Here is a 12,356-nt window from a genome sequence, read left to right as displayed (position 1 = left end):
TGAAAGCAGAAGGTAGAAAAACAGAGGAAGAAAACGCATCATGGATCCTATTACACATCCAACGTAATACACAGTGGAAGTATTTCCAGAAGGGCTGATCCCTTGAATCCCAGATGAGCAATTATCATCATGCAAAGTGAATCTCTAAGTGCTCAATCTTTAAATCACACTAATCTGCTACAATTAATAAATAATGGACAATAAGTTACATTCTTCCAGAAATTGGTTTTTCAAACAACGATTTCTACTCCTTCAAGTGTTACGCACTGGTCACATGCAGGTGGAAACAGCATCCTTTGGAAATAAAGAAGGCTCAAAAGCAGTGGATATGCAGGGGTGCAGCCCCATCTCTAGGTGCCTTGCAAGGTTTAATGCAAGAGCAGCCATTGGTAACTCCACCTTCCTGCCCACTTAAGCAAATGCAACTTTAAACTTCCCCTCTTGTGCCACAGGACCAGCCCAGCTACATTAGCCAGTGTCTGCACTAATCCAGGCAGCTGCAGAGGAGAAACCCTTTGTCTACAGCAGATTCCTGCATATGCTAGCAACACACACGCTTCCCCGAAAAAAATAGCTGGTCCTCCAACCCAAAGCACAGAGCCTTCTGCAAAGGCAAAAACAATTGCACAGTAGCTAAAAAAGGGAGAGCGCTCTTTCTGACTAACAAAATTGTGTGCAATGTGTGGCACGTGAATGGAAATACTTGGGCACAAATCAAACAAGATCTGAATAAAAGCCGTTGTGCCACACTTATTTCAACCCAAAAAGAGCAGAAGGGGCTCTGCAGCTGTCTGCTCAGAGTGAGGGAAGCCTTCATGTACTGACAGGCAGCTGCCACAGAATGCCAAGTGCAGCACAACCAAAGTCTCCCTGCTCAGAGCGTCACCTGGACTAACATAGTAGGAATGTTTGTTTTTCAACCTGTTTATGTAACTCATTAAAGTGGCGAATAATGTCTGTTTATTGCGTTCTCCACTACATCATTAATCGTTTACTAGGTAATAAACACAGCACTGTGCAAATTTCTGTGGAGGCCTTGATCCTGAATGCATGCATTTCACTTCACTAAAGACGCCAGTGCCATGCGTACCACGTCCTCAAAGATCAAAGCATCACTGCCTATGTTCCTTCCTTGTCTCACTCCCTCTCCTTCAAGCTCCTTGACTGCTGCTTTATCTTTTTATTGCCGTACTGTTTGTCCCTCCTACTGGGGAAGGACGAGGAGTCAGTGTGTGGTTCACAGTTATGAGTACCCAAGGGATTCAATATCCTCACTAGATCTGAGGGATTAGATAAGTCAGTATCTCCTCCAGCAAGGTGAGCAGGAGGCTTTATGAGTTTGGCTTTCTAGTTCACTTACCTTGCTTTCTTTTCTCCCATTCTTTCTCCCTCTCTTTTTCAAAAAAAAAAAAAAAAAAGAAATATGTCTAAATATTATTTCACCATTCCATTATAATTAATCCTGTAAATCATTTGTAAGAGAAACTTCAGCACGTTATCCTCCAGAGTAGCAAGCAGTGCTTTCATTTTGGAAGATTATGTTTTGGCAAAGTATTCACTGGCTATGGGGTTGCTGGCATGGGCACTCGGAACAAACCTGCTGCTAGCCAACAGAATTAAGAATGTATTTATAGGAAAGTGCCTGTCATTCTCTTAGCAGGGTAGAGGATGTTTTGGATGAGGTCTGCCATAGCTGAGCTGGAAAGATGAGTGACATTCAAAAACAGCACAAACACAACACCCTCAAAAAACAAGGATGGGATTATTCTGCGAATTCCCTGTTTTATTGAGTTTGGGAGCATTAGTGTTCAATTTGCTGCTGGCGTGAGAAGGGCCAAATGTTCTGCAATACATTCTGCAAAGCAGTTGCAGGAGACCCTACCACTGGAGTTTGTTGAAGGTCCTAAAACACTGCCAGCTAATTCCTATTGGCACGTGGGCAAGGAGCACGCCAATTTATCCTCAGACATCCTCCTGTGAGGATCTTGCCCATACACATTCTTTGGAAAAGCTGAGAAGAACAATGAGGGAAGCAAGAGCAGGGGAAATAACAGAGCCTGCAGAATAGAGGAAGAGAGATCTTGCAAGGAAAGGTCACACGAACTAACAGTGTGCCTGCACGCAGCACCACTTAAGCCATCCCAGGAACAGGCAGTATCCTGCACAAGGAACAGTTAAGCACGTTTTCTAGTTTCATCCTGTGATTTGATGCACCGAGGATGCATTTCTTTGTGGTTCTGTGCCAATAAATCTCAGCTCTTGGAAAATAGCTGCCTATCTAGATCGAATGGTACGTGAGCAGCACAAGTATCCACAGACTTCAGTAAAATCACAGTAAGAAAAGATCAGGAAATTAAGAAATCACATTTTATTGCACTGCTTTCTACAGAAACATATTTTCTGTGCTGCCAAGCTGGGCATTGCTTTTGAGCAAGAAGAGGAGTGCTCTTTTAGGAGGATTCAGCCTAAAAGAATGGAAATTTGATTGTTGTGCTGGCTCTTTTTAAAAGCAGGGCAAGCTGCAGGAGCCATACACTGCTGAGGTGCATGCCTTGGCAGCCCTAATAGGCAGGGCAAAATTCCTGCTCTACGAAGGCAGTGGCAACAGTCCCAAAGATTTTTGGCCAGAACTTTATCTATGGAGTAATACTATCTGCTGTAGGCTGTGTTCATTGCCATCAGTTCTGCATATTCTCTCTCATCAAAGTTACTTCCTTCCAGTGGGCACACACATGCCCCATGAGTAAAATACCAGATGAAGATTTTCATCATCCACGTGTAGAAGATCCTGAAAATCTGGTTCTGACAACTCATACCACAGAACTTATTTCCTCCTCTAGAAACAGCTAGGCTTCAGGGTGAATGAGAAAGTGAGAGATATCTGCAGGCTGCATTACTCCCTCCAAAAGTAGGAACTTCAGCCCAGTCCCTCCCTCTGACACATGTTGTAGAAGCACTCTTAATTCTGCACTTGACAGCTTCTTCTGGAGCTATAAAACAAAACTGTTTTAAGGCTCCTGGAGGCCTCCTGCGAGTAAATGTGTCCTGAAAGAAGGTGCTGTGAAGTTGCATTCCTGCACCTCGCAGCAGCTCAGCATACAGAGCACTGTGCAAAGGAACAAAGCCAGTACATAAGCACCTGGGTTTGTGCCTGTGTGTATATTTTACTATGTGCACACACGTGTACATGCAAATGTACTTTTCTGGATTACATATTCATCTGTTAATCTGTCTTTCACACAGCAACTGTGCTTCACTGCCAACCAACCTTCCATGATGTCATAAGTAGGGTCTCAAAGTTTATCTGCAATATGCTTTCCTAACAACACAAGCACAGCAGGAGAATAACATCATAAAAGAAAACTTTACCATGCACACAGACGAAAAATCCTAAATTAAAATCACAGCCCTCAAAACCAACAGCCCTGAACCTTGGTACTATTCTATATATTTATAGCACACCACCACAGATACATTATTTTTTTCCTTCCAAAAAGTTACATTTAAGCTTTCATTAAATTGAAGAGTTGCATCAGTGATTCTCAATACTTTTCCATTCTTCAGCTATGAGCCTTTTTAGAAGCACAGAAATGGTGTGACAGTTGTGGTCCTGGCCACTTGCTTGCACTTCTGTGAGCAGAAGGAAGCAGAAAAGATTACGTGCTTACCTTCAAGATAGGAGCCATAAAGACAGACACACCAGTCAGAATGAAAACAATGACTCCAGTGACTCTCTGCTCCCTGGAAGAAAAGCATTAGGTTAGCAGTATGTTTTCAGCTTTATTTCTAGTTTTGTTCCCTTCTTAGAGCATTCAAAACCTATGTAAATTCTGGCAACTCATTTTTTGCAGCCACGTTTTCAAAGCTGACTGACAATAACAAGCCAACACCTTCAGGCAGGCATCTTTATCATGACCAAGCCTCATACAGATCTTTTTTCAAGCACCAAATCAGATTTTGTATGTTTGCTTGTTTCCCTAGCTCCATTGTTTGTGGATCAGCAGAGTGCTGCTACCAAATAATGAAGAGTGTGTTTAAATGTTAAACATTAGAAACTGTTAACCAGCAAACCAGATTCTCTGCACGGCAGCTTTCACAACATGCAAATAGGTAATAAATCATTAGCTCTCCACTCTTAAATTAGCAACATATTTCAAAGCTTGGTCACAGTATTCCGACAGATAAATGCTGTTTCTCACCGTACTGTACACTGCTCTGCACACCACGTACAAAGGGAGTTCACAATCCCCTGGTCCAGGACTTCATGGGGTGCTGGACATTTGACTTAAGAGGCACCCACAACTGCTCCCTGCATCTGAAAATGCTTTTGCAAATAGTATTTCTGAGTACTTAAAGTTAGGCCATTAAGTTTCTATTATTTGCCTAACTAAGTGATTTCCAGGAGTGCTGCTGCTCCTGTGGAAAGCACTTCAGGCCACTTAATTAAGGGCAACCAAATACAGAACAAATGGTTTGAATTAATAGAATAGATTGCTTTAGCCACAACAAGTTTAAGTCTTTTACCACTACATTTGCTAGCAAACTCCTGTCTAGTTTCCATGGATAAAGACATCTGAAGTAAATACATCTTCTTTCTCAGACACTGGAAAACTGCTGAATCTCATAGTCAGGTTGGGAAACACAAAGAAGGATGTAGGAGATTCTTCATGAAAACACTGCAGAGCCCCGATGAAACCAGATCATAAAGCGTTGTGTAGTTAGAGGTGGCTTCAGTGTGCATGCCCAAAGTAGACAAAAATTATTGCAACTCTGAAATTAAGTTCCCTTTTCTTCCTCCCTTCACTTGCCCTCGCTCTGTATACAGACACACACATGGTAGAATGGTTTTCTTCCTTTTCAAGAAAGAGTATCTGCAGAAGGATTATGCCAGATAAGCATCTAACTAAGAGGATATATCCTCTGAAGGCAGGAAAAAAAAAAGCTGTAAGGAAGCACAGCTGATCTGAAGATTTACTGCAAATCTAAGAGCTATTTCCCCCTGAACTTCTACACATGCTCTGTTCAACGCACGACCATTTATAGTACAAACTGATCTCTGCAGGCAAACAAGGTAATAAAGGTCTATTTGGTTTGACATACCTCACTCCCAGAAACTTGGGCTGTTCTCCAGGGGCTGAAGTTTCAGTCTCCATCTTCAAGCTGTCAATATGAGCAATGGAGATCACAGTCGCAGCAACATACCAGGGCAGACCCATAAAGGAGCAGATAATCATCAGAATGGCCACCCAGAACAAATCCAAATGATATCCAGCACCTTTCTGTGAAGGGAGACAGACAGCCTTAGCTTTAATTATTCTAAATGCATAAGGACTAGCCAAGGTTCTGGCACGGGGCAGAGGCACACCAACCAAGCAGCATTTCCTTCAGCTGTATCTTTAGTGAACTGCTTCGCTGCTCTAAGAGACAGAAGTTTTCACAAGCAATTCGCAGAGTGGGTCACACTGCTACATAAAGGATGAACTCCTGCTTCAGCAGGGGAAGCAGGTATATGATACTGTTCTGGCAAGTTTTGAAAACAATATAATGAGGTTAAGCAGTAAGTATAAGAAAGTAGCAGACATGCAAGCAGTCTGGCAAAAGACCAAGCACTGTGCAGTGTTTGGAGGTTGGGTTGGTGCAAGATAAGCCCTGCAGCCAGTCAAGTAGTTCAGTACAGTGCTACTCTTTACACAGCAGACTACGAGTTAAATATGACTGTAGAGAGGTTGTGTTCACTGGGAAGTATTAGGTGAGTTACGTCTTACCTTGTAGACAGTATAAGCAAGTTCTCAAAATATATGTATATCGTGATTACAATGTGTTTACGGTAACCTGGAGGAGCTCTATATTGCCTCTAAGAAAAAAAAAAAGCCACCAAAAGCTGGAAACACACACGATATATGCTATTTTTACAAGTTAAGCTTTCCCAGATTTTTTTTTTACATGAAATGACACAGTGACAAGAAACCAAATACCCAACACTATTCCAACTCCCTGCTGACTCCACAGTGTGTGCAAAACCAGAACTAGAACACATTTTCAGAGCATGAGACAGAGAAACGAGAGAGTTTAGACAGGGCAAGAACACGGAAGGGCAGTCTGTAAACAAGTGAGCAGTTTACATGGTGTGAGCAGTTATCCTGCTGATCTGCTACAAGTGCACAGGACTTCTTTTGACATTGTGGGAAGCCAGAATTTTCACCAACTGTGTGTTCATATGAGTCTAGCTCTGCACACAAACATCACTGTCAGAGTGGAGTCAACAACCACTGATGATGGAGGGGGAGAAATGCTGACCCAGGTACTGGTGCGAGGAAAGGGACATGTCATTCTGGACTGTGCAAGGTGTGAAATCCCCATCCAGCTGCTTTTGCTTTGCTCACTTCACTTGGTTTCTCTCTTCTCTCATATCCTGATTTGCAAAGACATGGCACACAAACAGTGTTTGTTATCTTTAGTTGGACTTGAAGTACTCTTCTGAAAGTCAGAAATTCTTCTGTATAATGGAGAATGAAGTTGTTCACAATCCCTTTCCCAGGCCTCATGTTTTCTTCCAAGTACAACAGCTCCTTCCATTTCAAGGGCTATTTCATTTGGCATCGGGAACTACAACAGCACTTCTGTGTGCCAAGTCATCTCACATTTGTGTGACAGCATGGATATGCACAGAGCTTTTAACACCCAAACCAACTTTTCACAAAACCAGACAGAAGCCTTATTTTATGAGGCAGCTGTTGTAAAATAACTCAATGCAATGACTTAATGAAGCTTACCTGAAAGCAAGCTTAGAGATATATGGTGCCTGCCAAAAAGGTAGCATTTACCATCTCCTATCTCAGAGCAAGATCTCAACTCCTATATTTAGGATACAACGCAACTGCAGAAACTCAGTCAGGACTTCATGGTCAGTCTGAGCAATGCTGATTTTGCTGGGTACTGAAGGTACTTTCCTGAAAGCCCAACTATGCTTTCTGGGGCATACTGACAAGAGCAGCTCATGGGACTCATAACCCATCAAAATGAGAAAGCTGCCCTCATTTTTTGATTCTTTTTAGAAACCTTTGTTCTTCAGACTGATCTGAAGAGAAACTCCAGTGGAAACTGATATTGTAAACAGAAGTTTCTGTCAGAGGCAGACAGCAGCACCTGCTAGCAAAACACTGGGTGAATTCACCCCCAAAAAGCTTTCTCCAAATCCAGTACACTCCTATTATTAATCTTTTTTTTTTAAATACATTAGGGGACGAACAGAAAATTCACCAGTCACAAATGCCAAGAGAAGAAGCAAAAAAACCAAACGACATCAAAGAATAGGATCTTCAGAAAAACACCGAAGAATTCTTTACAGTTTGATGTTTTAAAGATTAACCTTTTTTTAAACTTGTTCAGTTTGATTTTATTGGAAAGAACAAATGAACCAGTCCTATGTGGTGACCTAAGAGGGAAAGCAACCCAGCTCCTCTTGAATAGTAGTCATTGTTTTCCTAATACATTCACTGCTTGCTTTGGCTGGCCAGCAGCACCCAGACGGTTACTCAGTGCTACCTTGCCAATACTTTAACAGGGCAGCAGCAGGAAAAAAAAGTCCTCCTTTGGTCCTGCAGTAGATGTGCACCAATGTACATTTTGATGCAGAGCAGCAGGAGAGGACTGGAGAACCCCCATTTAAACAAAAGCATGTTCTCACAACTGTAAGAAAGGAAGCAGGAAACAATTTTTTATATTAAACAGTACCTTGTGGGAATGTTTATACTTTGTGACTAAAAAAGTACACCCAGTGCTGATGATAGCATGAGCAGGAGTAGGGAGGTAATCCTGCCCCTGTACTCAGCATTGGTGAGGCCCCACCTCGAGTACTGTGTTCAGTTTTGGGCACCTCAGTACAGAAAGGACATTGAGGTGCTGGAGCAGGTCCAAAGAAGAGCAACAAGGCTTGTGAAGGGCTTGGAGAACAGGCCCTACAAGGAGAGACTGAAGGATCTGGGGCTGTTCAGTCTGGGAAAAAGACGGCTGAGGAGAGACCTCATTGTTCTCTTGCAATATCTGAAAGGTGCTTACAGTGAGACTGGGGTTGGTCTCTTCTCACTGGTGACAGGATGAGGGGAAATGGCCTCAAGTTGCACCAAGGTAAGTTTAGGTTGGATATCAGGAAACACTTCTTTACAGAAAGGGTTGTTAAGCACTGGAATAGGCTCCCCATGCCTCCCCATGGTTGAGTCACCATCTCTGGACGTGTTTAAAAACCCTTTGGATGTGATGCTCAGGAACATGATTTAGTGGAGGGTTGTTAGAATTGGGTAGTATGGTTAGGTTGTGGTTGGGCTTGATAGTCCTTAAGGTCTTTTCCAACCTGAACAATTCCATGATTCTATGTTCAGATAGTCAGAAGCTCACAACAAAAAGGCTGGGTGCCTCTTCCTCAGAAAGCATTACCTGGGGACTTCGGTTTTTGTGGCCTTTCCCGGCTTTGCTGGGACAAAGCAAGCAGCAAGAAGACCAAATCATGACAGCTAAAGCATACCAAAAACTGAGGCCATGTCAATAAGAAAAAGCCACCATCACAGGAGGAAATCAGACACCAGCAGAAAGCAAGTCTGTGTCAACTGCCCTGTCTGACAGGCAGGCAGACACCTGTACTGAACCTTGCCTCCATACGTGCCTTCACTTAATGGTGTGCTTCAAGGACAGGGTAAAGATTAGCCTTCCCACGAGGAAGATGTGGGCGCAGCATTAACTTTATCTGTCCAACTCCAGATGGCATGAGACAATAGCCAGCTACCATTCCTTTCTCTGCACAACAAACCTTTCCTGTGCCCTTCTGGTCTTTCAAGTCAGTGTTAAATCACACTGACTGCCTAATGCCTACAAAGTGACCATATGGAACATCCTCCTCTTTTTCAAGTAAAAGCCCAGTGCACAGAAGAGCTACATTTCCATCAGCTCTCAGTATAAATGTTGAAGTGGCGATCAAAACTATGACCCAGAACTACCTGCTTTTAGAGTGAGCCTTTGCTGTCATGGGTTAAGCCACTTGAAATGTCTGCTGTTAGCAAAAAAGGGAGAGATTTCTTTTACAGGAGTTTAATGTGCTTCAACAGAACTGACCATGCAGGGAAGGGAAAAACCCTACAGGCATGAAAACTTGTACAGCACTGGTCTGGAAAGTTTATTTCAAAAACATTACTACATCCTGAGCTGCTACATGTCAGCGGATATAAAGCTTTAAATAACTCCAATTGTGGTTGTGCCTTTGGCATACCTACAATCTCTTCAGCTTATTTCTTGTATTTTACTGTGCCATAACACCAACATAACAGCTGCCAAACGTGGGCCACCCTTTGCCATATCCATACAAGGTGGGTTCCTGCAGTCACCCTGGCACTCAAAGCTCTCCTTCGGAGTGGCTGACAGCCACACTGATGTTCTGTGACCAGGAAAGGCCACGACAGAGACTTTGTTCTGCTGACTGCTGGCAACACTGACCTGCAATTGCCTTACAATAAGAACAGTAACAAGGGCTTATCAGATCTTGGGAAGGTTTGCCTATTTTGATTAGATCAGAGAAGTTTTGGCCTGGAGACAATAATGCAGTGCTGTCCAAAGAAAAATCAGGTCATTGCTCAGGTTGGAGCAGAGGCACACAGGCTCTCCCAGTAACAAGCCTGAGCTGCCTATGACAAATACTCTCTGTAGATCTATGCACGCCAATGTATTTATCCTACAGTTAACTTCTGTTCTCTTTCCAGGTAATTGGTGACATAAGGGAATATTCAAGGGTATAAGCAAGGCAGGAGAGCCCACCTGTCCAGCTATTTCTGCCTCTTCCATTTATGGCTCATGCTACACCATGCTCCCTCAATTAGGCTGTTGTTTGAGTGAGATATTTACCTGGTTGATCTACTGTGCCCACCTTCTTTTTCCTTGCATGCTAAACCACGCTGCGTGCTAAACACTGCCACAGGCCCTCCTCCATCTCTAGCACAGAAAAATCATGGGATAGCTCTTTGCATACATGCAAGTCACGAAGCACACCCACCTTGAGCTTGTGTTCCTTCCTGTTGACAATGACAGCTGTGATTTGCTGGTCCATGAAGATGAGGATAGTAACCAGCAGTGCAGGGATGGCTGCTGCCAGGTACACCCACCATGGGTTCCCTCCAAAAGGTGGGATAAACCAGCCCCTCTCAGGACTGGTTGGCTTTAAAGGGCAAGAAAAGGAAAGCATGTGTTAGAGCCACAATATAGCACAGATATCATTATGCTATAAATGCACAGGGCTTTTCAAAGTTTGTGATAATTTAATTCTCCCAATCAAAAGCAACAAAAAGTTCTTGAAAATGAAACTGCTTATTGATGGCCAGCTTTTGCAAGCTGATTAGCAGCAAGGTTACAAGAGGAGCTATGAGGAATGTGCCAGTAACGTGCCAGCTGCTCTGATCAGTTTCTCTGAAACGGCTCCAGGAATCTGAGTAAGGAAATGTCTCTGAGGTGGCTGAGCATATAACACCAGCTTTGGAGTCCTGGATATGAGAAACTATACCCAAAGGAGGTAGGACAAGCTAGGATTTAGGAGATCAGCCAACCAAAACAATGCTCGTTAAAAGGATAACAGTGAAGTAAAATGGTCATTTGTAGTAAGCTAATTACTTTCCTGTTTTGAGGGCAACTGATTTTACACAGGGTAGTTGGGCGTAAAAGGGAACCTATTCCAAAAGCCATAAAATGAGTTGACAACTACATACCTTGAATTCACTTGGCACAATTAGTTTTGGTGTGTCCACTCCTACCAGGGCATCTATTCCACAGAAAATCAAAATGGATAAGATAATGGCAAAGTCACTGATAAGCTTCCTGGCCTGAAACAGGAGTCAACATGGTAAGGTTAGTTAGCACTATGAAACAGCATTTCATCCATGTCTTACATACTGTGTGAAACTCCGAGTATGCGTTTGTTGGCAATACAAAATAATCATTTCCTCATCTGTAGAAAGTAGGGTTTACATTGTAATGTCTCATGCAATTTCAACCAAATGTGCCTTGTTACTTTCATTTTTTTTGCCTGAGAGCCAAAGAATTAAGCCTAAATGGAAATATGAAAACAAGTCTGAGGAGAAGGATTGCCGGTTCCTTGTTTTGGCAAGTCAAACTGCCAAAGTAACATTGAGAACTATTTAACATCTTGAGAAGAATTCTGAGACAATTTAGCTTTGTTTCTTTTTCAAATAATCTTGCAAGTTTTCATTGTGATCATCCAAACTACTGAGACTTTAAGGTCAGCTTCCAACATTAACAGATATTGAATATTTATAAATGAAACTTAAAAAAAAACTTAATGACATTTTTACACGTTACTTAATAATATTTCCTTCTGTTTGCCTTCTGATTCTCATAATCGTGTTTTTCTCTGCAGGGACAGAGGCTGCTTTTTTGATACAAGTTGAGCTTCTCACATCATCTCTGGATTCCCAAGGTATGAAGCTTTAGTATAAAATACTGTGTTATGCCCAGATACTGTTCTTTCAAGGGGTCTGATTTTGCAGTGCACATTAGGAAAAAAAATGAGAAAAAGAAGAAAAAAATTAAATGGAAATGACAATGGAAATAGTCATGGACTTCCCTTTAGTAGATGGGGAAACAAACTTCCATGACAGATGTGATGTTCTGTCTGAACTGCAGACTTTGAAATGGTTTTGCTTTTTGTTCAATTAGTAAATTAACCCAAAATTAACCCAAGTAGACAACAAGAGAAATGGAGCATCTCAGTTAATCCTCTGCGTATTTTAAAGAATGCAACTCTAATGAAAACAATGGAATACAGCAATGTAAAGCTGCCGCTGGTTGGGCCCTGAAACTAAACTGGGCTGGCCCCACTGTGCTTCTCTGTAACTGTGAGCTTTTTGTACACGTTCCTTCTAGGCCTCCTAGGTTCACATGGTTACAGATAAATTGAGCTGCGTTTCAGGCTGGATGGAATTCATTTCTTTTTTTATTAAAAATAATAGAGGTTCAGTTATAACATAACAGAACAGTAAAAATCCTTGCAAGATAAATCTCATTGTGTTAGAATGCCAAAAATGGGGGACAAGCCTTACACAAACATGGCTTTTTGGCTACAAGTGGAAACCTGCTGTCTTCTTTCAGAAGAAAACTGGTGAAACTGGCAAAGGCAGAATATCCTGGAGAGGGCAGAGCTGCTTGTCCACTACATTTCAAGTAAACTCCTCACAGCCAAAAGGCCTGTTGGTTTTTTTATCCACTGCCATTCTTTGTTTAACAACTGTCATGGCAAGCTCAGTTGCAGAGACAGAATGTATAACCAAGATGTTATAATTGCAATATAATCAAAAGAGTAAGGC

The 12,356-nt window shown here is 42.3% G+C and overlaps 1 protein-coding gene across 5 annotated transcripts in view; it reads right to left on the bottom strand.

Annotated features, from left to right (window-relative positions):
• Positions 1-12,356, bottom strand: part of SLC4A4 (solute carrier family 4 member 4) — a 197,592-nt gene that overhangs the window by 17,748 nt on the left and 167,488 nt on the right. For all 5 annotated transcript variants that reach the window (XM_042872178.1, XM_042872176.1, XM_042872180.1 and 2 more), the window contains 4 exons: positions 10,743-10,856; positions 10,037-10,198; positions 5,101-5,279; positions 3,669-3,741 (listed from right to left, as the gene is read on the bottom strand). In XM_042872178.1, the coding sequence (XP_042728112.1) occupies positions 3,669-3,741; positions 5,101-5,279; positions 10,037-10,198; positions 10,743-10,856 (528 nt within the window). The remainder of the gene's footprint in view (positions 1-3,668; positions 3,742-5,100; positions 5,280-10,036; positions 10,199-10,742; positions 10,857-12,356) is intronic.

Source organism: Lagopus leucura, unplaced genomic scaffold (genome assembly GCF_019238085.1).
Source record: "Lagopus leucura isolate 7727_CA_CO unplaced genomic scaffold, USGS_WTPT01 Super-Scaffold_100004, whole genome shotgun sequence".
NCBI lineage: Eukaryota > Metazoa > Chordata > Aves > Galliformes > Phasianidae > Lagopus > Lagopus leucura.
The sequence above is the reverse complement of the archived record's forward strand: the minus strand, read 5'-3'. Positions and strand labels throughout refer to the sequence as shown.